The sequence below is a fragment of the Heteronotia binoei genome, chromosome 5 (genome assembly GCF_032191835.1).
Source record: "Heteronotia binoei isolate CCM8104 ecotype False Entrance Well chromosome 5, APGP_CSIRO_Hbin_v1, whole genome shotgun sequence".
Taxonomy (NCBI): Eukaryota; Metazoa; Chordata; class Lepidosauria; order Squamata; family Gekkonidae; genus Heteronotia; species Heteronotia binoei.
Genome location: NC_083227.1, coordinates 10,468,543 through 10,494,100, shown reverse-complemented (window position 1 = coordinate 10,494,100; position 25,558 = coordinate 10,468,543). Strand labels below are relative to the sequence as shown.

The window sequence follows — 25,558 nt, the reverse complement described above, 5'->3', positions numbered from 1 at the left end:
AAAAGCGCTAACATTTCAAGCATGTTTTAAATGTCTTTTTTAAATTTAATTTAATTGTCTGTATCCTTTATAAAGTTTGTATCTCTGCTACCTAGCTTTAAATAAAACATGCCCTGGCCCCAGAAGGTCTCATTTATATCAAATCTGGCCCTTCTAACAAATGGGTTCGACACCTCTGAGTTAGGCGGGACTTCTGCCAGGTCTCCGCCCCGGAGCGCTTCCAAACACTGGAGCGGAAGGAAACAGACTCCTTCCCCCACCCCGTTTTGGAGCCCAGGAAACGCGTTTCACAACGACCCCCAAACTTTGCACAGTATCCCCCGTGTAAATTCTACACTGCCCCTCCTGGAACACTTTGCACCCGCGGAGGGAGGGACTCACCGGAGCCCCGCAGCGCCACCAGCAGGAGGACGACGCCTCTCAGCAGCAGCCCCCTCGGGGGCAAACCCATTTCGATCCGTGCGCTTCTTGCAATGCCCTTTCGCCCCAGGGAGAGGAGCGGAGGGGTTGAGGGGAGGAACACACAGGGCGAGAGTCGGGATTGGCCGAGGGGGGCAATTTCTCTCCAATCGGTGAGACGCGCTCTTGAAAGCGTCACGAGTCGCTGGGCAGAGCCGCTGCCGGCAGCGGGAACTCGGCTGGGAGCGCATAAAAAAGGATAGGAGTCGATTGCACCTTTAAGACCAACTTCCCTTTATTCAGAACGTCAGCTTTCCAAACCCCGCCAGCTCTATGTGGCTCTGCTTCCTGTACCTCATTCCTCGTCTGAAGAAGTGGGCATGCACACGAAAGCTTCCCTTCTGAATAGAACGAAATAGGAGTCGATTGCACCTTTAAGGCCAACTTCGTTTTGTGTTGGTCTCAGTCCCTGAGGGGGGAACTCAATGCCACCTTAGATGTGACTCACGAAGAATGTTCCCTCTCAGCTGCAGAGTGTTGTGAGCCAAAATTCTACTTTGCAAGCTCCTGGCCTTCAAGTGGTGAGCTCCTGCATTAATTAGTGCGCCCTGGGGCCATTCTTCCTGAGCGAAGTCAAAAACGTGCGAGCTGGAGGCTAAAAATCTGTGATCTAGTTTATGCCAACTCAGTTTAGAGCAGGGGTAGCCAAATTTCGGCTCGGGAGCCACATGTGGCTCTCTTTCACACATATCGTGTGGCTCTTGAAGGCCCCACTGCCCCATCAGCCAGCTCGGAGAAGGCTGTCTCTTTAAGTCACTTCTCCAAGCCAAGCCAGCCAACAGCTTGGAGAATGCATTTAAAGTTCAAGTTGCTTTCTTACCACCTCTCCCTCCATACCACATACCACAGGTACATCTATCGGCCTTCCTTGCAGCTCTCAAACATCTGACGTTCATTTCTTGCTCCTCTCAAACATCTGATGTGTATTCTATGTGGCTCTTACATTAAGCAAATTTGGCCACCCCTGGCTTAGAGGGAACACGGCTCGTGAATTCCACCAACTTTCCTTTTCCCCAAATGAGGACTGTCTGGAAGGGTCAGAGAGAAAGAGAGAGGGGGGCAGTCCTAGAGAGGCACTTAGGGCGGGGCTGTGGAGAAGGGGGGGCACTATTTCCTTCCCCGCCCCCTTGCAAGAAAGCGCCCTGGAGTCTGGCTTCCGCTTCACTGGCTGGGAGGGAACCCGGTGAGCTGCCTTTGGAGGTAGGGAAATGTGGGTTGGGGGCTGCAATGCAAGATTTAAAGCAGGGGGGGGGGGTCAAGAAGTGGGGTTGAAAGAGAGCACCCGCCCTCCCCCCCAGTGTCTTCCTTGCCTCCTTTGGTACCCTCCCTCCTGCCCCACGCTGGTCCCCTTTGCACAGAGTCACGTGGTTCCATCAGCGGACTGGAGCGCAGGATTCGAATGCGGCACCTTGGGAGACTGGAGGGAGTCGAAGTGGCTGCCAGAGGCACATTTAGGAAGGAGTTTTTTTTTGGGGGGGGGGAGAGTGAGATTTGGGGTGGGGAGAAGGGGGCACGGGTGGGGTGGGGGGCTGAGGAGCGGATTTGGGAGGGGGGGGGACAGGGACGGAGAGGCTGAAGAAAAGGCTCAGGGGGGCAGAAGGACCTTGTCACTGGACCCTCAGAAGACCCACACGAGGAATCTGAAGAGTGCAGAAGGGGGGATTTTTGGAGGAGATCTAAAGCATCCAAAGACTGTGCCCCTTCTGTCCTGGGGGAATGGAAGTTGGAGGGCCAGATCTTCTCCCCACCGGGGATTTGCTCCAGGTTTGATGCTTGGGGGGGGGGGGGGGGATGCATTTGCCTGCTTCTGCACAGCACCCTGCAGGATTTGGGGGCCCTGCCGGAGTTTCCACGTGGCTTTTCTGCCATCTTGCCCGGTGCTTTGGGGTGGAGCTGAATTTCGCAAGCCAGGCGGGAAGGCGGCCATTTCAGATTCCCCAGGCCTGCCCCAATGGCTGCTAGTTTTCCTTCCTCTCTTCTCTTTTATTAATTTGCCAAATGACTAGTGCATCTATAATCTGGTTACACAGGTCTCCTTTTGGGCAGGAGCTCACAGGAGTAGATCTTCAGAACCTCTAAATTTTATTGTGTTCTTTTTTTCTTAACTCTCCCCCTTCTCAAACCCGCCCCTTGCATCTGGGCTCCATTGTTCAGCTTATTTTTTTTAATCTATTTTTGCGAATTTATAGTCTGCCCTTTCCCATAATGGGCCCAAGGTGGATTACAACACAATACGGCAGTTCAAAACCAACAATAAAACAAACAGTTAGAACCATTAAATCAACCCCCCTGTGAGAATTTTTCTGAACTCTTAAGATCTGACAAACTTTCTCATATTTTCCCCATAAAAAACGGGGAAATAACCCAAACGTATCAAGTAGACAGATGGAAATCTTCGTCATGCCACTGTGACCACATAGGAGAAAGTAATTTTAAAAGTATGATGGAAGCAAGGCTTTATTATGACAATAATCATTCAAGGAACGTTTTAAAGTAGATGCTCTTTTCTCCTGATTTATCCACACCTGGATTCAAGACATCTTTCCTTGAGGCTTCCCTCCATGGAAATCTCCTCGCAAGAAAAAAGCCTCACAGGTGAACTTTTTTCCTTGTGGGGCTAGTGTTCTGTGTGCGGGGAGAAATGAATTTTGAGCTGGCTTCTCCCAGTCAGGCACTCCCTCCCATCCTCTAAGGCAGGAGTGGGCAACGGTAGCTCTCCAGATGTTTTTTCCCTACAACTCCCATCAACCCCAGCCAGCATAGCCAATGGCTGGGGTTGATGGGAGTTGTAGGCAAAAAAACATCTGGAGATCTACCATTGGGCACCCCTGTTCTAAGGCAGTGGTCTTTTGGCACCAGGGACTGGTTTTGTGGAAGACAATTTTTCCACAGACCAGGGTCGGGGGATGATTTCGGGATGATACAATTGTGCACTTCATTTCTATTTGTTTGGTGTGGTGGTTAAGTGTGCGGACTCTTATCTGGGAGAACGGGGTTTGAGTCCCCACTCCTCCACTTGCAGCTGCTGGAAATGGCCTTGGGTTAGCCATAGCTCTCATAGGAGTTGTCCTTGAAAGGGCAGCTGCTGTGAGAGCCCTCTCAGCCCCACCCACCTCACAGGGTGTCTGTTGTGGCGGAGGAAGGGAAAGGAGATTGTGAGTCGCTCTGAGACTCTTAAAATTTGAAGTGGAGGGCAGGACAATGTCGTCTTATTACATTGTAATATATAATGTAATAATTATACAACTCACGGCCTGGTTGCTAATAGAACATGGACCAGTACCGGTACACTGCTGGGGGGCTGGAGACCCCTGCCCTAGGGACTCTCTCACCTCATTCCCCTCACATTCTCTTTGCGGGGGGGGGGGAGTGGGAAGGTCTTGGCCCCCTCAGAGGGGAGGAGGGAGGAGTGTGGTTTCAGGCAGGGAAAAGGACTCCTCTCCCAGGAAGGGGTTGGAAGGAAACATTTCCAGGGGAGGTGGAGGAGGATGGATTAATAGGGTTTCCCCCCTCTTTCTTTCTCTCCCTCCCATGCAAAAGGACTCCCTGGATGCCTCCTCCACCGTCTCCCCTGTCTGCTGAAGGGAAGAGAGCCGCCATGCAGTCCGCTCAGGTATGTGAGTGTGTGTGTGTGTGTGTGTGTGGAGGGGAAGAATCATAGAACTGTAAGAGGTGGAAGGGACCTCCAGGGTCATCTAGTCCAACCCCCTGCCCAATGCAGGAAATTCACAAATACCATCCCCTAAATTCACAGGCTCTTAATTGCGTCAGATGGCCACCTAACCTCTGTTTAAAAACCTCCAAGGAAGGAGAGCCCAGCACCTCCCAAGGAAGCCTGTTCCACTGAAAGACTGCTCCAACGGTCAGGAAGTTCTTCCTAATGTTGTGCCGGAAACTCTTTTGATTTAATTTCAACCCCTTGGTTCCAGTCCTCCCTTCTGAGGCCACAGAAAACAATTCCACACCATCCGCTATAACAGGGGTGGCCAGCGGTAGCTCTCCAGATGCTTTTTTTGCCTACAACTCCCATCAGCCCCAGCCATTGGCCATGCTGGCTAGGGCTGATGGGAGTTGTAGGCAAAAAAAACATGGAGAGCTACCGTTGGCCACCCCTGCTCTATAGGAGAGCCCTTCAAGTCTTTGAAGATGGTGATCATATCGCCTCTCAGCCACCTTCTCTCCAGAATCACTGGGGAGACGTACAGCAGACAGTAAGGACGTCTCCTCTCTTGTAATGCTCAGAGGATCAGGCCCCTTCCCATTGTGTCTAGCATTCCCCACTGGGGAGGCTGAAAAACGGTCACCCCCCTCCTGTCTAGGATGGTTGTTGTGGAGAAGCCAGAAAATTAGAACGTAACTATTGATTTGTCCAAACTCCAAATGTTCCCATAACAATATAGAATTTCCCATGGCATATGGTTTAGTCCTTTTATCATCCAGACATCTCTGGCCTCTTCCCCACAAGGCTGCTACCCCACTGGGGGTGAGGACAGCCCCCCTAAGTTCCAAGAGTCCCCCAAGGAGGGATGAACAGGGAGACGTCCCCACGGGGCTCTTCTCCCCGCCTCTTTGTGCCGTCCTTTCCCTCTGAATTGCCTCACTCTGTTTCTGGCTGCCCCCAATGAACCGGCTTTCCAGGTGTAAAGAAACACTTCCTTCTCTGTCTTGCAGGCGGGGGTGTCCTTCGAAGAGGTGGCCGTGAATTTCACCCCGGGGGAGTGGAGCCTGCTGAGTCCAACGCAAAGAGCTCTGTACAAGGAAGTCATGCTGGAGAATTATGGGAACGTGGCCTCTCTGGGTGAGGATCCTTTGCTCCTTCCTGCAGTGAGGAGTGAGGATAAAGAAGCCCTTCAGGAGGGAGGGCGTGGCCAGGCTGTCTGCCCTGGTCCCAGTGGCTGGTCTCTGCCTCCCTCCACTCTCCTCCTCCTGATGTGAGGAGGGTTCTGTGCCTTCTTTGCAGAGAGGGAGCCCCTGCCTGGCAGTCAAAGAATCATAGAGTTGGAAGGGACCTCTAGGGTCCATCTAGTTCAACCCCCTGCACAATGCAGGAAACGCAATCCCTGAGTGAGCGAGGGCATCGGAAGAGGTGCCAGCAGGGGAGGCCTAGTCTGGAGATGGTGGGGTAATCTAAACAGGGGCTTCCCTCCAGTCTGGTCCACCAGTGGGGCCAGAACACTGGAAGCCCTGCACTGTTGCCCCCCCACCCCGCACCAGCACCAAGAATACAGAGCATCACTGCCCCAGACAGAGAGTTCCAACAATATGCTGTGGTTAATAGCCACTGATGGACCTCTGCTCCATATTTTTATCCAATCCCCTCTTGAAGCTGTCTATGCTTGCAGCCGCCACCACTTCCTGTGGCAGTGAATTCCACGTGTTAATCACCCTTTGGGTGAAGAAGGACTTCCTTTTATCTGTTCTAACCCGACTGCTCAGCAATTAATTAATTCCTCCCTCCCTCCCTATGTTCACGTTGCGGCACTCACACATCTGATATTTATTCAACGTGGCTCTTACATTAAGCAAGTTTGGCCGCCCCTCTTCTAGAGGGACAGGAGTCTGGCTATTAGCCACAGTGTGTGTGTATATATAAATTTTTTTGCCACTGTGTGACACAGAGTGTTGGACTGGATGGGCCGTTGGCCTGATCCAACATGGTTTCTCTTATGTTCTTATTGGCATGGAATTGCTGAATCTATGGGTACACAGAAGGTGTCTAATTTTGTGTGTGTGCTTCCGTGATAAACAGGACCTCTGATTGCTAAACCTGACCTCATATCCCGGCTGGAAGAAGAGGAGGAAGGGCTGTTTCTCTTGGGCTGCGATGAAGAGGAAGGATTGGCAGGTAAGGGCTGAAAATATCTCTCTTGGGACTGTGCGTCGCCTGCGTTTTTTTGTAATAAGCACTGGATGCAACATGGTATCGGTTAAAGCAAACATGCACCATATAACTGCATCTGTTTAAAGAAACAGCCAAACGTTATTCCTTGGAACAGCGTTCCCCAACCTTTTTGGCACCAAGGACCGGTTTTGTGGAAGACAATTTTTCCACTGACCAGGGGGAGGGGCGGCGGTGATGGTTTCAGGATGATAGAATTGTGCATTTTGTTTTGGTGTAGTGGTTAAGCGTGTGGACTCTTACCTGGGTGAACCAGGTTTGACTCCCCACTCCTCCAATTGTGGGTCAGCCATAGCTCTTGCAGAGCAGTCCTTGGAAGGGGAGCTTTGGGGAGAACTCTCTCAGCCTCACCTACCTCGCAGGGTGTCTGTGCGGGGGTGAAAGATAAAGGAGATTGTGAGCCGCTTAATGATGCCCTTTCCCAGTCCACCTTTTTCTCAGCTCCACCCCCAGCGACCAGCCTAATGTGTTTGTTGAGCTCTGTCCCTGCATGATTTCCATGGTCTGCCTGTAGCATTTTCAAAGCAAGGCTAGTTTAAGCATTTAGCAGTTCACAAACTTTAAACATCTAACTGTTTTCATCCCTACCTGTTAGTACTGCATTTAACTTACATATAAAGATAAGCCTGTTTTTTGGGTCATGCTTCTGTCTGGAATTGATGTTTTGTCTCCTGCTAAAATCCAGCAGAGGGTTGCAAATGGGTTTCGCTGCTGTTGGATTTCACAGACAACTAGCACTTTCTACTCTGCACTGTGCAAAGTAAATTTTGCAAATGTGATTGCTTAAGAACATAAGAGAAGCCATGTTGGATCAGGCCAATGGCCCATCCAGTCCAACACTGTGTCACACAGTGGCCAATATATATACACAAACACACTGTGGCTAATAGCCACTGATGGACCTCTGCCCCATATTTTTATCTAACCCCCTCTTGAAGCTGGCTATGCTTGCAGCCGCCACCACCTTCCGTGGCAGTGACTTTCCCTGACCACCATTCAAACATAACAGCAAGTTTAAAAAAAATGAATAGGTCATGTTGCATAAATGCAAGCCTTAAGGAAATGTTCCACTCTACAACTACACAGGTCTCAACTGCAAAAATATTTGTCGAAGAAAGACATTCAATATCAGCTTCTTTCAAAATTAACTGCAGGGACATCTGTTTTGCAATTGTCCCAAAAATTACACCAAGATACAAACTTCAATTCAAGTAAACTCTCAATGCTAACAAATAGGAACTTTCCAAAGCTGGGAAAGTTTCACTTTCAGGTTCCAGAAAGTGTAATAAGCAGATCAGCATCAAGAAAGGAGGTGGTTTCTGCAATCTAGAGAAGCAGACAACCCTCATTTGCAACCTTTATGCAAGGGAGAAATCAGGAAGCGGGTGAGAGAGCTGGTACTCTGTAAACTCCAACAGGAACAAGCAATTTAACTTGTTCATTAACGATTAGGAGTTGGGAGTAAGCAGTGAAGTGGCTAAGTTTGCAGATGAAACTAAGTTATTCAGGGTGATGAGAACCAGAGAGGATTGTGAGGCACTCCGAAGAGATCTATCGAGGCTGGGTGAGTGGACGTCAACGTGGCAGATGATGTTCAGTGTGACCAAGTGCAAAGTAATGCACATTGGGGCCAAAAATCCTAGCTATAAATACAAGTTGACGGGGTGTGAACTGGCAGAGACTGACCAAGAGAGAGATCTTGGGGTCATGGTGGATAACTCACTGAAAATGTCAAGACAGTGTGCTGTAATTGCAATAAAAAAGGGCAACGCCATGCTGGGAATTATTAGGAAGGGAACTGAAAATAGCCAGTATCATAATGCCCTTGTATAAATTGATGGTGCGATCTCATTTGGAGTACTATGTACAATTTTGGTCACTGCACCTCAAAAAAGATATTATAACATTGGAAAAAGTACAGAAAAGGGCAACTAGAATGATTCAAGGGGCAGAACACTTTCCCTATGAATAAAGGTTAAAACACTTGGGGCTCTTTAGCTTACAAAAACGTTGACTGCGGGGTGACATGATAGAGGTTTACAAGATTATGCATGGGATAGAGAAGGTAGAGAAAGAAGTCCCTTTCTCCCTTTCTCACAATACAAGAACTCGTGGACATTCAATGAAATTGCTGAGCAGTCAGGTTAGAACGGATAAAAGGAAGTAATTCTTCACCCAAAGGATTTTTAACATGCGGAATTCACTGCCACAGGAGGTGGTGGCGGCTACAAGCATAACCAGCTTCAAGATGGGATTGGATCAACAACTGGAGCAGAGGTCCATCACTGGCTATTAGCCACAGCGTATTGTTGGAACTCTGTCTGGGGTAGTGACGCTCTGTATTCTTGGTGCTTGGGAGAGGGGCACAGTGGAAGGACTTCTAACTCCACTGGTAGACCTCCTGATGGCACTTGGGGGTTTTTGGCCACTGTGTGACACAGTGTGTTGGACTGGAGGGGCCACTGGCCTGATCCAACATGGCTTCTCTTATGTTCTTATGTGACACAGTGTGTTGGACTGGATGGGCCACTGGCCTAGTCCAACATGGCTTCGCTTATGTTCTTATGTGACACGGTGTGTTGGACTGGATGGGCCACTGGCCTGGTCCAACATGGCTTCTCTTATGTTCTTATGTGACACAGAGTGTTGGACTGGATGGGCCATTGGCCTGATCCAACATGGCTTCTCTTATGTTAAGTCCGGGAAATGAAAAATAAAATTTTAGTGGCAACCCTGTTAGTACACTGTGGGTTCTGTAAATTTCGAATTATCTGTGGACTGTGGTTTCCCGTTGTGTTTAATCCCCAGGTGGGGGCAGGGGTTCCCTCAGTTTGGAGGCCCTCCCCCTGCTTCAGGGTCATCAGATGTAAATGCGATAATACCGGTCGGGAACAGTGACCGTAATGTTAATAAATACCGTATATACTCGAGTATAAGCTGAGTTTTTCTGCCCAAATTTTGGGCAGAAAAACCCCCTCCTCGGCTTATACTCGACTCACGCGTGAGGCGGGCGGGGAGATGGCGGTGTTTGCGTTGGCAGCTCCTCGGCAGCCAGGGTTTCGAAAGGCATTGCAGACGTTTCCGCCTATGTGAGCGAGGCAGCTACAATCCCCTTCCCGAGATGCAGCGGGAGTAACTTTTTCAGGGTCTCCCCCCCGGGGTTCTGAACGCAAATGCAGAACCAGATTCGCGGCAAACCTCCGGCCGTGAGGCGGGCGGGGAGATGGCGGCCGTGAGGCGGGTGGGGAGATGGCGGCCGTGAGGCCATTTCAGCAATCTTTCTTACCACCACCCCCCCTTCAAAGCAGGGGGAGCAAACCAGGGGGTTTAATGGCTTACAAGAATTTAAACCTACCAGCTGAAAGGGTCTGCCCATCAGCTTTTCTGTTTACGGTAAATGGCTGCCCTCTATTTTGCTCTCCCTCCTTTGAATTGTGTTAATGGTCCAGCCCACCCTGCAGGAAGAATTCTCCCTGCAGGATTGGCTCCTTTGGGCCAGCCAATCTTCCTACAGACAAAGTGAGTAAAACAAGTTATTGCTTCAGGTTTGGGTTCAGTGAACAACACTGTTAAGGACAGCACAGAAACTCATATGATCTATTTAAGAATGGGATGATTCTGTGTTTGTTAAGTGGATCTACTACCTACACTAAAGTTCATTTTCAGAACAGATGAGTATGTTTGGAATTTTGTGGGCAAAATTTTCCCTTTCTAGACAAAAGTAACATCAGTATAACTCTTTTTCTATAGGACTAGAGTTTTCCTAAAAAATATTCTCATACAAAATTTAATTGTATTAGCCCTTTTGAAACAAAAATTATGTCCATACTATTTAAATAAAAATAAATTAGTTTTTAGCTCTCAGTTTAAGTTTAAAGCTTTCACTGAGAGTTTCCACTGGACAGGAATTCTTCAGGCTGATTGCCTCTGCCATCCATTTCTGCAAAATAAAGATGGAAGTAGTAACATTAGCTAGCTCTGATGTCTAAATTGTAGAAAGAATAAGTACGGTGACACATTTTCTGTTTACATTGCATCAAAACATTTAAGATCTGAGAGACCCAAAAAGATTGTCATTAACAAGATCATCCTAATTTAGTCTTTGACTAAATCAAGATTAGGAATGGCCATGAACCTCCCCACAACCCTAATTTCATCACAAAAACTGTCTTGAGTCGCGGTTCACAAACCAAGGCTCATGCCCATCCCTGTTAACAACCCTTCCCACAACCCTCCACGTGGTTATCAGGAGGTCTGTGCAGCTTGGGGATGGGGGAAATCGAGAGGAATCGCTAAAATGGCTTGCATCAATTTCAGCCTAACAGCAGGGCTGGTGTGCCTATCACCTCAGACTGAAACAGATGCAAGCCATTTCAGCGGGCGGGGAGATGGCGGGCGTGAGGCGGCCAGTAGGGACTCGAGATGAGTGCATAGGCGGGAGCCGCGGAAGCACCCTCCCTTCCTCAGTGACAGATCCAGGGGTTGTCATTTACCCCTGGATTCACACCCAAACAATTTTATGCCGCTGTCCTGTGTATAATGCCCATATGTGCCCATATGTACCGTATATATTGGGAAATATACGCTATGCTTTTTTTTAATTCCGTTAGAAATGGATCCCACTACCTCTAATACTGGATCAAAACAAAAACGCAGGTCATACGAAGCTGGTTTCAAACTTAAAGTTGTGGCAAGAGCAGAAGAAAGCAATAACAGCATTGCAAGTAGGGAATTTTGTGTTGCTGAAAAACAAGTGAGGGACTGGCGGAAAATGAAAGCTGACTTGGAAAAAATCCCAAAGGCAAAAAAAGCTCGACGTGGTTTAACGAGTCCCTATGGGGCTCTAGAGACTGAATTGCATAAGTGGGTTATGGAGTGTCGTCAAAATGGCTACTGTGTAACACGCATGGGAATTCGCTTACGTGCCCTTCAAATGGCTAAAGACGACAAACTAAAAGCACCAGGCATTGAAAATTTTGCTGCGACAGCAGGATGGTGTTCCCGCTTCATGAACAGGTTTGACCTATGTTTGCGGCAAAGAACAAAGATTGCACAGAAGTTGCCAAAAGACCTTGATGAAAAAGTGATGTCATTCCATTAATTCATCATAAAACAAAGAAGGAGCCATAACTACGACTTGGGAGATATTGGGAATATGGATGAAACACCTATGACCTTTGATCTTCCCAGCAACAGAACTGTGGCAAGTTTGGCAGACAAAACTATTTTACTCAGGACCACAGGAAATGAAAAAACCCATTTCACAGCCGTTCTCTCATGTTTGGCTAATGGAACTAAGCTGCGGCCTGTCATTATTTTTAAAAGGAAGACATTGCCTAAAAAGGTGAAATTTCCACCACGAATAAACGTGCGGGCACATATTAAAGGCTGGATGGATGAACAAGGAACAAAAAAAATGGCTGGAAGAAATTTGGAAAGGACGACCAGGAGCAGCCTTGAAGAAAAAACCTTCATTGCTAGTTTGGGATATGTTCAGGGCTCACACATCTGATGACATAAAAAAATTGGCAAAGTCTTCTCAAGTTACTTTGGCCGTTATTCCAGGTGGGCTTACATCTGTATTACAGCCCCTAGATGTGTGTTTAAATAAACCTTTCAAAGACCGTGTGCGAAAGATGTGGCATGAATGGATGTCATCTGGTCAAGCCCAACTGACAAAAGTTGGAAATCTAAAGAAGCCCCACATAGAACTGATAGCAACGTGGGTTCGTGATGCATGGGAAGATATTCCAGAAGACATGGTGCAACGTGCCTTTAAGAAATGTGGCATTAGTAATGCTATGGAGGGCAGTGAAGACAGCGCTGTGTATGAGAAATGACAGCAGTGATGGCGATGATTGCGAACTCAGTGGTGATGGCAATATCTACGCTGATACCCTCACACCGACTGAAGCTGAAGCTCTATTTGGGCATACAGATGATGAGGAGGAATCCAGTTTTGAAGGATTTTAGCTCTTGTGTTTTAGCTTACCGTAGTTGCTGATTGAGCTAAGGTTTTGTACTTTTTAGTTATTGTTGATACCATATTGTTTAGGTTGACCCTCTTTTCTACTTGCAGAACAATAGTTTACTGCCTCAATGAATGTCGTTTTATTGGTATCTACCAGTGTTTTAATTTTGTAATTTACCAGTAACTGCTGCGCTTCCCACCCTCGGCTTATACTCGAGTCAATAAGTTTTCCCAGATTTTGGGGGTAAAATTAGAAGCCTCGGCTTATATTCGGGTCGGCTTATACTCGAGTATATACGGTAGGTCCAAGTGGTCACCCGTGTTGGTCTGAAGTAGTAGAACAAAATAGGAGTCCAGTGGCACCTTTAAGACCAACTTAGTTTTATTCAGGACGTAAGCTTAGAGAGCACACGAAAGCTTGCGTTCTGAATAAAACTCTCTCTCGGCTTGGCTTCGCGAACGAAGATTTAAGAAGGGTGCAATAGTCCACGTTTGCTGCAGGCTCGCTGGTGGCTGACAAGACCAATGTGGGACAGGCAGGTCCGGCCACACTAAGCTGGCCTTAAAAGGTGCAACTTGACTTCTTGTTTTGTTCTCATAATGTTATTAAGCCTAACGTTGATGTAAATGCTGGGGAGTTGCCCAAAAAGACCAACACAATAATAATAATAATAATAATAAATTTATTCTTATATCCCGCCCTCCCCCGCCAAAGGCGGGCTCAGGGCGGCTCACAAACATGGAATTCCAGTAAATTCAAGTAAAATTCCAGAATTCAAGTAAAACAATGTAAACAGTTTTAAATATAGTCAGTTTCATAATAAGTTATTTAAATTAGGTAAAACAGATAAATAGGTGCTAAAAATACTGTAAGTCATAATATCCACAGACGGCTAAATGGCTACACGTCAGATTAGTCAGGTTCTGCCTCGAAAGCGAGCTGGAAAAGAAATGTTTTGCAAGCCCCGCGGAATTGGTTCAGGTCCCGCAGGGCTCGCACCATCTCTGGAAGATGATTCCACCATCGAGGGGCCATTACTGAGAAGGCTTGCTCCCTAGTAGCCTTCAATCTAGCCTCTCTTGGCCCAGGGATTGTTAGAAGGTTTTGAGAGCTAGATCTCAGTGCTCTCTGGGGAACATATGGGGAGAGGTGGTCCCTTAGGTAGGCAGGTCCCCGGCCATATAGGGCTTTAAAGGTGATAACCAGCACTTTATAGCGAACACGGTACACAACCGGTTTTAACTTTCAAAGGGGTAACTTCTTTCAGCTGAGAGGGCTGGTGAAGAAGAAACTGAAAGGAAACGTAAGGAGGGTCAAACCTCTTCAAAAAGCCTGGAGACTATTTGAAACTAAAAGCAGTGACTGCTACAAGCAGAGCCAGCTTCAAGAGGGGATTGGATAAGCATATGGAGTAGACTGCGGTCTCAGACATGCAGTTCAGGAGCCAAATCAGGCCCCCGGAGGGCTCCTATCAGGCCCCCGAGCAACTGGCTGTCATCTGCTTCCTTCTCCCTTTCTTTTTGCTTCCTTCTGCATCACAGCTTGCTTTGCAAGGCTCGATCAATTGTACAGGAGCTACAGAGCAAAACCTCTATTTTCTCCATTGGCTGAGGCTTCTCCCCCTCCTGGTTCCCTGGGGAAGGAAGGAAAGAGGCAGAGCTTCCTTTGCCCAGTTCCCTGACTCCCATGGGAGAAATACAAAGAAAGCATCCTTAAGACCAGTGAGCGCTAACGTTTTAAGCATGTTTTTGGCCACTCTGTGACACAGACTGTTGGACTGGGTGGGCCATTGGCCTGATCCAACATGGCTTCTCTTATGTTCTTAAGCAATCACATTTGCAAAATTTACTTTGCCACTGGCCTGATCCAACATGGCTTCTCTTATGTTCTTATGACTAGATGGTCTGATCCAGCAGGGCTCTTATGTTCCTATGACAACTTCAAGAAGGGATTGGATAAATATATAGAGCAGACAGGAGGTCCATGAGTGGCCGTTAGCCACAAAGTATATATGGAACCAGCAGCCCTGTGGCACAGAGTGGTAAAGCTGCAGTACCGCAGTCTGAACTCTCTGTTCATGACCTGAGTTCGATCCCGGCGGAAGCTGGGTTCAGGTAGCCGGCTCCAGGTTGACTCAGCCTTCCATCCTTCCGAGGTCGGTCAAATGAGTACCCAGCTTGCTTGGGGGGAAATAGTAATGGCAAACTACCCTGTAATAAGTCTACCGTGAAAACATGATGCGACATCACCCCAGAGTTGGAAATGACTGACTACCTTTACCTTTATAGACAGAACTGTCTGTCTGGGGCGAGTGATGCTCAGTATTCTTGGTGGTTGTGAGGCAGTGGTGGTGGGGTTTCTGGAGTTCTGGACTTGCTGGTGGACCTGATTGCAGCTGGTGGGGAGGGGTTGGGGGGGGGGCACTGCATGATGCAGTGTTGGATTGCATGGCCCTTGGCTTGCTCCAACATGGCTTTTCTTATGTTCTTAAGTAGAGCCAGTCTGGTCTAGTGGTTAAGTGTGCGGACTCTTATCTGGGAGAACCGGGTTTGATTCCCCACTCCTCCACTTGCACCTGCTGGAATGGCCTTGGGTCAGCCATAGCTCTGGCAGAGGTTGTCCTTGAAAGGGCAGCTGCTGTGAGAGCCCTCTCAGCCCCACCCACCTCACAGGGTGTCTGTTGTGGGGGAGGAAGATAAAGGAGATTGTAGGCCACTCTGAGCCTCTGTCCTTGAAAGGGCAGCTGCTGTGGGAGCCCTCTCAGCCCCACCCACCTCACAGGGTGTCTGTTGTGGGGGAGGAAGGGAAAGGAGATTGTGAGCCGCTCTGAGACTCTTCGGAGTGGAGGGCGGGATATAAATCCAATATCATCATCTTCTTCTTAAGTTAATTCAGAATAGTGGACCTTCCGGGGCTGAACATAGTATTCTTATCTCACAGGTGCTAATTTTCGGCCCCTAAGCATTCCTCTTCTTCCCCTAAGCATTTCTCTTTTGTTCTTAAAAAAAAAAGACTAACTACCATGTGTACGGTACCTCTGCCTCTTAGTTCCACTTTCGCAGCACCCCTCTCACCCTCTGACTGGGATGGAAAGACTGAATCAAATACAACAAAGGGAGCCTTAACTCCAAAAACGTATACCTGGAAAACCTTGTTAGTCTTTAGGTGATACTGGAATCAAAATAAGGTATTAGTGAAAAGTGTCATATTATCACACCAGGTATAACTTTCTTTCAGCAGGAGATGTCTGGCAGTCAGAGAATGAAGCAGGAGAACGCCGGTTGACGGAAAAAGAGGATACAGATTCAGTTATGAAAGGGAAGTTTGAATATTTGGATGTACCAAAGGAGGAGAAGGGAAAACTCCCAACTAAAGGGAGGACTAAATCTAGTCTTTTACAGGGGGATGACTCTCTATTGCAAAAAATATATCAAGCAGAGGACAGGAATGAGTGCAATGCACGCAGGGAAACTTTGACTGAAATATCAGTTATTAATATTCAACAAAGGATACGTAACAGAAAGGGAATATATCAATGCCTGGAGGGTGGGGAAAGCGTCAGTCAGAATTCACACCTTTTTTGTCATCAGAAAATTCCCACAGGGGAGGAACCACACAAATGCTTGGAGTGTGGGGAAAACTTCAGTTGGAGTTCATACCTTACTGTCCATCAAAGTAGCCACAGAGGGGAGAAACCACACAAATGCCTGGAGTGTGGGAAATGTTTTAAGAACAGCACAGAACTTACTTGCCATCAAAGAATCCACACAGGGGAGAAACCATATAAATGCCTGGTGTGTGGGAAAAGCTTCAGCTGCAGTTCACACCTTTGTATTCATCAGAAGATTAACATAGGGGAGATACTATTTAAATGTCAGGAGTGTGGGGAAAGCTTCAGTCACAGTTCACACCTTAGTGTCCATCAGAGAATTCACACAGGAGAGAAACCATATAAATGCCTGGACTGTGGGAAAAGCTTCAAGAGCATTTCATGTCTTAGTGACCGTCAGAAAATGCACATGGGGGAGAAACCATATGAATGTCCAGTGTGTGGGAAAAGCTTTAGTCACAGTTTTAGTCTTACTGTCCATCAGAGAATTCACAGAGAGGCGAAACCATATAAATGCCAGGTGTGTGGAAAAAGCTTCAGGCAGAGTTCACACTTTTGTCATGAGAAAATTCACACAGGGGAGAAACCATATAAATGCCTGGAATGTGAGAAAAGCTTCAAGAGTAGTACAGAACTTACTTCCCACCGAAGAACTCACACAGGGGAGAAACCATACAAATGCTTGGAGTGTGGGGAAAGCTTCAGTCACTTTGTATCCCTTATTGCTCATCAAAGAATTCACACACGGTAGAAACCATATAAATGTTTGGAGTGAGGGAAGAGCTTCACTGAGAGTGGAAAGCTTACTTCTCATCAAAGAACTCACATGGGAAAACCATATAAATGCCTAGAGTATGGGAAAAGCTTCAGTCAGAGTTCCACTCTTAATTCCCATCAAATAATTCACATGGGAGAAACTATATAAATGGAGTGTGGAAAAAGTTTCAAGATGAGTACAGATCTTTCTTTGCATCAAAGAATTCATACAGGGGAGAAACCAGATGAATGCCTTGAGTGTGGGAAAAGCTTCAGTCAGAGTTCACACCTTCGTGCCCATCAGAAAATTCACATGGGAAAAACCATATCAATGCCTGCACTGTAGGAAAAACTTAATACAGATAATAAAAACACCTCTTAATAAAAATTACTACAAAGTTATTTTGGTAGGTAGGTAGAGATATAGGTAGATAGATAGGTTGGTAGATGTAGGTGGATAGGTAGAGATAGATTAGATAGGTAAGTAGATATAGATAGGATAGATAGTAGGTAGGTAGATATATAGATAGGTATGTGGATAGGTAGATATAGGTAGAGAGAGATAGAGGTAGGTCACTACAATCGGCAATATGAAATAAACTATAGTTTGGGCATGAAGCAAGACAATAAAAATATGAAATAAATACTGACCAGCACATTCACCTCGTGCTGGAACTGTCCACAGCAAATGAATTCTTTTGCGGTGGGGAATGACTCAGCATTTTTTATGCATGCAGCAATTGGCTGCACAAGGTCAGAAGTCCCAGCTCAAACCCACGAGTTGCCAAAATCTGCAAACTTAAAATCTACTTGATTTCCTTTCTTAACTTTTTCATTATGGTGGTGAGATTTATATAAACCTCCAAAATTGAGATCAGGTGGGGTCCTTGTTCTTTTTCTATAAAATGCTGTAACAAATGTACACCAGCTGTTGTGTGGGGTATCTTGCTCCTGTGTTCTATTATTTGTGTCTTTCACTTTCTGGAGGTCTTCCCTGCACAGATCTTATCGCAATAACTTCTGACGACAGCTATATCTGAATTGCACGTTGTGAAGTTTTTTAGAATGTATTGCATTTTGTCAAAGGGACTGATCAAATGTTTCCTATTTTGAGTTCGGTTATGACACTTGCAGTGTCCACATCTGAAATGGCTTTTGGGCAGAGCTGCTGGAACGGTTCTTTTTAGACTCATGGGAACGAATGTGTTACTCTGAATGAATTTGGCTTTTAAATTGGATGTTTTTATCATAAAGCAATACATCATATAGTGTATTTTCATCCACCGCCCCCCCCCAGGGGTCTTTAGCTCTGGCAAGAGGCTTCACTTACAGCAAAATAACATGTTTTCTCCAGCAAAGCTAACCATAAGATGTTCTAAATGGAACCTTGATTTGGCAAATCAGGGCTGTGTGCCTTGTGGCTAGCTGCCCAAAAAGATGAACTGCTCTGCACCGGCAGTTCTCTGCTTTTCTTCTTAGACCTTAAACTTTTGATTAACTCCAATAATTGTCAGTTATTAAGGCATGGCCTGTGTTTCCCATCAAAAAATCCACACAGGGGAGAAACCATATAAATGCCTAAAATGTGAAAAAAGCTTCAAGAAAAGTGGGCATCTTACTATCCCATCTAAAACAGGGGCGGGGAACCTTTTTTTCTGCCAAGGGCCATTTGGATATTTATAACATCATTCACGGGCCATACAAAATTATCAACCTAAAAAAACTGCTCCGCCGAGGCAGAATGATTCAGGCCGGCAAAATTAATGCAAATAATTGCTTTACTATTTGAATTCACCTGAGGAGAGCCTAATTCAGCACATACACACCGATCCACTGCCCTAGGCAAATACCTAGGTCCAGGCATATTAGACCACATCCCCTAATATTAGCATACTAAGTCACATACTCATTAGCATATTAGGCCACACCATCTGGGATAATCACATGCAAATTGAACTGGTGGTAGCTGGCTCCCACCCGTCAGCCCTCCCTTCAGCTGCTCCCAGCAGACCTTTAAAGGCACCCATATATTCCAGCAGCAGTCCTTCACAATGCCCATGAGAGAGGTGGGGGGGGGCTCAGCCCAAGGGCCAGACCAAGTGATCGCGAGGGCCATGAATGGCCCTCGGGCCTGACGTTCCCCACCCCTGATCTAAAACTTCAGAGGTCCAAAGCCATATAAATACCTGGAGTGTGGAAGAAACTTCCGTGTGAAACAAAGACTTACTTCTCATCAAAGAATTCACATAGGGGAGAAACCCTACAAATGTCCGCAATGTGGGAAAAGGTTCCCTCAGAGTGCACACCTTCCTTCTCATCAAAGGACGCACACAGGGAAGAGGAAATATGTCATATATTATTGTAATTATGTTTATGAATGTTTATACATTATGTGTTTTCCAACCTCTGTAAAGTTCAATTTTTGGTCAGGAAAAGTACCAAAAGCATCACAACTTTGACATTTCATTGGTATAACTGAAGAAATAGGAGATTTACTGTTCTGGAATTACGAACAAGTGCTGTCTTTTGCCTTAGAGCCTTGCTTTGAGAATTTAATGGCAGTTATCAGGGTGTATTCTAGTCTGGGTGGCCAAACTTGTTTAACATAAGAGCCATATAGAATGAATGTCAGATGTTTGAGAGCCACATTAATGTCAGATGTTTGAAAGCCACAAGCCATGAATGTCAGATGTTAGGGAGGAAGATGGAGGAGGGAAGGAGAGGTGGAAAGAGAGCAACTTTAAATGCATTCTCAAAGCACCTAGCTGGCTTGGTTTAGAGGAAGGGAGCATTTAGTATAGTTACTCATTTGTACAATCACTTTAGGGTCCAATAGCTTTATTTGAAGGATAATCGCATGCTCAGATTCAAAACTTTTATTTCTCTTCCTCTTAAAAATTGACTCTCCCAAAACTTAGAGAATTGTACTGCTTACGTATTTAGCTAAGTTTGAAAAACAATTCTAGACCTGATTTTTATTGCATACATTTTGCTGTCCTTCTATGATAAACTTGTACCTGTTCATCAAATTCTTGCTTGTGTAATGCTTAATTTTAAATAAATACATTATTATCCCTAAGAGTTCACTGTTTGTTGTACTGAAACAAGATCTAAAGTCTGACGTTGAATATTTCATTTTACTGGAAGAGAGAAATCTCACAGAAAGTTTGCTCATTTAAACTCAAATTGGTGGTTCTGCTTGAATTGGTGTTCTTATCGGGCTTAATTGAAGCATTGATGATCACATACTTTGGTCCTTCTTGCCTGCAGAACTGCCTATGCTCCTCTGACATCGCCAGGGCTTTTTTTGGAAGCAGGTACTCCTTTGACATCACCAGGGCTTTTTTTGGAAGCAGGTACTCCTTTGCATATTAGGCCACACCTCCCTGATATAGCCGATCCTCCAAGAGCTTAAGAAGATGAAGATATTGGATTTATATCCCGCCCTCCACTCCGAAGAGTCTCAGAGTGGCTTGCAATCTCCTTTACCTTCCTCCCCCACAACAGATGCCCTGTGAGGTGGGTGGGGCTGAGAGGGCTCTCACAGCAGCTGCCCTTTCAAGGACAACCTCTGCCAGTGCTATTGCTGACCCAAGGCCATGCTAGCAGGTGCAAGTGGAGGAGTGGGGAATCAAACCCAGTTCTCCCAGATAAGAGTTCGCCCATTTTGGTCTACAAGCACTTTGTAGCACTAAGCACTTTAGGCAAATCATGAATGGACAAACTGGGAGACACATCATCTACTATGCTATGCTGCCAAAAACATTCCAGATGCTTTTCTAGAAACGAACATTGACATGCCTTTTATAGGCTACTCTAGGCTCAGGTTGACTCAGCCTTCCATCCTTCCGAGGTCGGTCAAAGGAGTACCCAGCTTGCTGGGGGAAAGTGTAAAAAAGACTGGGGAAGGCAATGGCAAGCCACCCCGTAAAAAGTCTGCAGAGAAAACATTGTGAAAGCAATGTCACCCCAGAGTCGGAAACGACTGGTGCTTGCACAGGGCACCTTTCCTTTCCTGCTGGGGGGAAAGCGTAGATGACTGGGGAAGGCAAGGGCAAACCACCCCGTAAAAAGTCTGCTGAGAAAACGTCGTGAAAGCGATGTCACCCCAGAGTCGGAAATGACTGGTGCTTGCACAGGGGGGACTGCTTCACTTGCCAACTGGTTTCAGATCAATCCAAAATACTGCAGGCGACCAGCAGAGAAACAGAATCTGCCCAAAGCCGTTTTCCTACAAGCCCCAAATCACTTGGCCCGCCGTAGGCAAATGCTGGGCTAGATCCAGGATTCAACAGCGCATAGAATGGTTAAGTCCATCAGGAGCTCTCTCAGCCTGGTTATTTAATATACATCCAACAGAGGCTGGATGGCCACCTGACAACAATGCCGATTCTGTGAACTTCGGCAGCTCATGAGAGGGAGGGCTGCCTCAGTGCTTAGCTCTTGTGGCCAATGTTCCCTCTAAGCTGAGTTAGTTAGTTAGCTAGCTCACACTTTTCACGCCTCTGGCTCACACATTTTTGCCTTAGCGCAAGAAAAATGCGCCCAGAACAAACTAACTTATGCAGTAGCTCACAACATTAATGCCAGTCGCTCACAAAGTAGAATTCTTGCTCCCAAGACTCCACGGCTTAGAGGGGGTCTTGCTTGTGGTCCTTTCTTACAAGCCTAGGGTAATGCCGATCGCCATTTTGGATCAGGCAGTGATTTCTCTCCAGGCCAGTTTGGCCAGGGATCCTGGTGTGTGTGTGTGTGTGTTTTCTCTCCCCTTTTCTTCAATTTATTGGGCATGAAACAGGGTGGTAATTGTGAAGTTCCTGCATTGTGCAGGGGGTTGGACTAGATGACCCTGGAGGCCCCTTCCAACTCTAGGATTCTAAGATTCTAAGCCTTCGGTGATTCCCCTGGGATATCTTCTCATGAACCAACATGAGTTCTTGCTGCTGAAACAAAAAACAGGACACACGAAGCTTGTTTCATACTGAGTCTGATCCTCATTCCACCAAAGTCAGTATTGTCCACAAAACAAAACAGACCCAAGACAGACAGAGAGAGAGAATCAGAGAGAGACAGAGAGAAACACACATGCACACACACAGAGAGAGAGAATCAGAGAGAGACGGAGAGAAACACACATGCACACAGAGAGAGAGAGAGAATCAGAGAGAGACAGACAGAGAGACAGAGAAACACACACGCACAGAGAGAGAGAGAGAATCAGAGAGAGAGAGACAGAGAGAAACACACATGCACACAGAGAGAGAGAGAGAATCAGAGAGAGAGACAGAGAGAAACACACGCACATAGAGAGAGAGAGACACACACACACACACACAGAATCAGAGAGAGACAGAGAAACACATACACACACACAGAGACACGCACAGAGAGAGAGAGAGTCAGAGAGAAACACGCACAGAGAGAGAGAGAGAATCAGAGAGAGAGAGACAGAGAAACACACACACACACACACAGAGAATCAGAGAGAGACAGAGAGAAACACACACAGAGAGAGAGAGAATCAGAGAGAGACAGAGAAACACACACAGAGAGAGAGAGAGAGTCAAAGAGAGACACAGAGAGAGACAGCTCTCTAAACCTTCCACCTTCTCCAGGGGAACTGATCTCTGTCGTCTGAAGATGAGCAGTCATTCTGGGGAATCCCCAGGCCCCACCTGGAGGCTGGCACCCCTACATGGAGGCCAGCCTACACCATAGGGTTGCCAATCCCCAGGTGAGCAAAGACAGAAATAAGCACTGTGTAACTATATGCTGCAAACGAATGCTAAACGCATGTCTCCCGTATAATATTCATGTATTATTTGCCAGAATTACACAAACCAAAATTTCACAGAATTTTTATAAACGAAGCACCGTCCCAAATGGAGATACAACTCTGAATGCTGCAAAGAAAGTTACTGAAGTCCACTGTCTTTACACCTCTCTAGTCCAGGGGTGGCCAATGGTAGCTCTCCAGATGTTTTTTGCCTACAACTCCCATCAGCCCCAGCCAGCATGGCCAATGGCTGGGGCTGATGGGAGTTGTAGGCAAAAAAACATCTGGAGCGCTACCGTTGGCCACCCCTGCTCTAGTCGATAGACGTAGACAGTACCAATAAGTGTGCTACTTATTCCTGGGCAGCAGTCCTCAATCCAACCCACTTAATTTTCACAGTGTTAGATCACCAGCACTTTTGTCCAGAAAAAATAGATCACGACCTGTTCGAAGTTGGCCACCCCTGGACCAGAGAAGCCTAAAGACCATGGACTTTGGAACCTTTCTTTGCAACATTCAGAGTTGTATCTCCATTTGGAACTGTGCTTCGTTTAGATAAAAATATGGAGCAGAGGTCCATCAGTGGCTATTAGCCACAGTGTGTGTGTGTGTGTGTATATTGCAACATTCAGAGTTGTATCTCCATTTGGAACTGTGCTTTGTTTAGATAAAAATATGGAGCACAGGTCCATCAGTGGCTATTAGCCACAGTGTGTGTGTGTGTGTGTGTGTGTATATATATATATATATATATAAATTTGCCACTGTGTGACAAAGAGTGTTGGACTGGATGGGCCTGATCCAACTTGGCTTCTCTTATGTTCTTATGTTTATGAAAACAGTGTGAAATTTTGGTTGGCGGAATTCTAGCCAATAATATATGGATATTATATGGGAGAAATGCGTTTAGCATTCATTGGCTGCATATAGCGACACAGTGTTTATTTCTGTCTTTGCTAATTTGTACACTGTGGTTTCCGGTTTGCCTAATCCCCAGGTGGGAGCAGGGGATCCACTGGTTTGGAGGATCTCTTCCCCCCACTCCCCGCGTCAGGGTCATCAAAAAGCAGGGGGAGGGAAGGAAATGTCTGCTGGGCACTTCATTATAACTCTATGGAGATCGATTCCCATAGGGTATAATGGAGAATTGATCTGTGGGTATCTGGGGCTCCAGAGGGGCTGTTTTTTGAGGTAGAGGCACCAAAATTTCAGCCTAGCATCTGGTGCCTCTCCTCAAAACACCCTCCAAGTTTCAAAAAGATTAACCAGGAGATCCTATTCTGGGAGCCCCCATAGAAGGTGCCCCTATCCTCCATTATTTCCTATGGAAGGAAGATTAAAAGGAGCACAGTCCCTTTAAATGCGGTGGGCAGAACTCCTGTCGGAATTCAGTCGTGCTTGTCGCACCCTTGCTCCTGGCTCCACCCCCAAAGTCCCCAGATATTTCTTGAGTCGGACTTAGCCCGACCCCTTTTGGAAGAATAGCATCGTTTCTTTCATTTATTTGCCCTTTTCTCTGACTCTCTCAGAATCGGATCTACACGTTTTCTGAGGGGGGGGGGACAAAATTAAAAAATGGTGCCCCCTTATGGGCCATTCTATCTTGTGGTCCCATAGAATACAATGGACTCCATACCAACTTTGGTGCCCCCCCTCCATCAGCGCCTGGGCAAGCACCCCCCCCCCCCCCTCTAGATCCGGCCCTGGACTCTTTGCTTGCATTTCCCCTCCTGGCTCCCTTGAAGGGCTGAGATGCTCTCCAAGCAGGAACTGGGGTTTTTGGGGGGTGGGGGTGGGGATCCCAATTCCTGAGTGGGGAACCGGAGGAAACCACTGCAACCTTATGTCTGACTACCACCACCTTCCCCCTTTTTAAAAACACAAACGGGCACTGTCTCAAAGGGTTAAACAAAGCAGGAGTCAAGCGGCACCTTTAAGCCCAACCAAGTTTGATTCAGCACGGAAGCTTTTTGGGTGCTACAAACACACCTCTTCAGATGAGGGGGATCGGGTAAAGAAGCATGCTTTTAGCACCCGAAAAGCTGGCGTTCTGACTCAAACTTGGTTGGGCTTAAAGGTGCCACTTGACTCCTGCTTTGTTCACCTGCTTCAGACCATTCTGTCCCATGCTGCATTCTGGGCCACTGCCGACCAGCTATGGATGGCTCTGCTCAGCTCTGTGTGGCTTGGCTCACTGTGCTGGATTCCTCCTCTGATGAAGCGTGCTTAAGAGCACACAAAAGCTTACGCTCTAAATAAAAACGGGTTGGTCTTAAAGGTGCCCCTTGACTCCTGATTTGTTCCCCTGCTTCAGACCAACACGGCTGCCCACCTGGATCTATCAAAGGGTTAAAGAGAGAGAGACGCAGTCCTAGACAGGCACATGGGGGGGGGGAGGGTCATTTCCTTCTCCTCCTCCCCCACCCCCTTGCAAGAAAGCGCCTCTGAGTCTCGGGGGAATCCGCTTGATCGACTTGTAGGCAATCTGGTGAGCTCAAAGAGGCTTTGGGGGGGGGGGAGAATATGGAGTTGGTGGCTGCAATGCAAGGAAGAAAGGAAGGGGTGTAGCAGGGGGGTGAAGGACATATGAACATATGAAGCTGCCTTATACTGAATCAGACCCTGGGTCCATCAAAGTCAGTATTGTCTACTCAGACTGGCAGCGGCTCTCCAGGGTCTCAAGCTGAGGTTTTTCACACCTCTTTGCCTGGACCTTTTTTTGGAGATGCCAGGGATTGAACCTGGGACCTTCTGCTTACCAAGCAGATGCTCTACCACTGAGCCACAGCCCCATTCATGGCTCTCTAGGGTCTCAAGCTGAGGTTTTTCACACCTATTTGCCTGGACCCTTTTTAGTTGGAGATGCCAGGGATTGAATCTGGGACCTTCTGCTTACCAAGCAGATGCTCTACCACTGAGCCACCGTCCCTCCCTAAAGGAGAGCACCCCCCCCCAGTTTCTTTCTAGCCCCCCTTTGGTCCTCCCCTCCCCCTGCCCTTTCCTGCTCCTGGGAGAGCAGTTTGTTCCCTTTGTGCAGAGCCAGGTGATTGCTGCCACGGGAGGGTCCAGAGGAGGGCGACGAAGAT

The 25,558-nt window shown here is 47.0% G+C and overlaps 1 protein-coding gene and 1 non-coding gene across 2 annotated transcripts; one reads left to right on the top strand and one right to left on the bottom strand.

The window, feature by feature from the left end:
• The first annotated feature begins 1,604 nt into the window (after positions 1–1,604).
• On the top strand, positions 1,605–17,736 carry LOC132571677 (zinc finger protein 557-like). The gene is made up of 6 exons (XM_060238469.1): positions 1,605–1,659; positions 4,000–4,072; positions 5,131–5,257; positions 6,209–6,304; positions 15,568–15,891; positions 17,699–17,736. Exons 2-6 carry the CDS (start codon positions 4,010–4,012, stop codon positions 17,734–17,736), a joined length of 648 nt encoding a protein of 215 aa, XP_060094452.1. The 5' UTR covers positions 1,605–1,659; positions 4,000–4,009.
• Positions 17,737–25,192: 7,456 nt separating this feature from the next.
• On the bottom strand, positions 25,193–25,264 carry TRNAT-GGU (transfer RNA threonine (anticodon GGU)). The gene has a single exon. It is a non-coding gene; the product is annotated as a tRNA-Thr (tRNA).
• Between the last annotated feature and the right edge of the window lie 294 nt (positions 25,265–25,558).

What these genes read in the sequence shown, in the direction of transcription:
- LOC132571677 (XM_060238469.1), top strand. Translation starts at nt 4,010, where the DNA reads ATGCCTCCTCCACCGTCTCCCCTGTCTGCTGAAGGGAAGAGAGCCGCC. An exon ending in CCGCCATGCAGTCCGCTCAG is followed by an intron (nt 4,073 to 5,130) that starts GTATGTGAGTGT and finishes TCTGTCTTGCAG; the next exon opens with GCGGGGGTGTCCTTCGAAGA. An exon ending in GGAGGGTGGGGAAAGCGTCA is followed by an intron (nt 15,892 to 17,698) that starts GTCAGAATTCAC and finishes TTCCCTGCACAG; the next exon opens with ATCTTATCGCAATAACTTCT.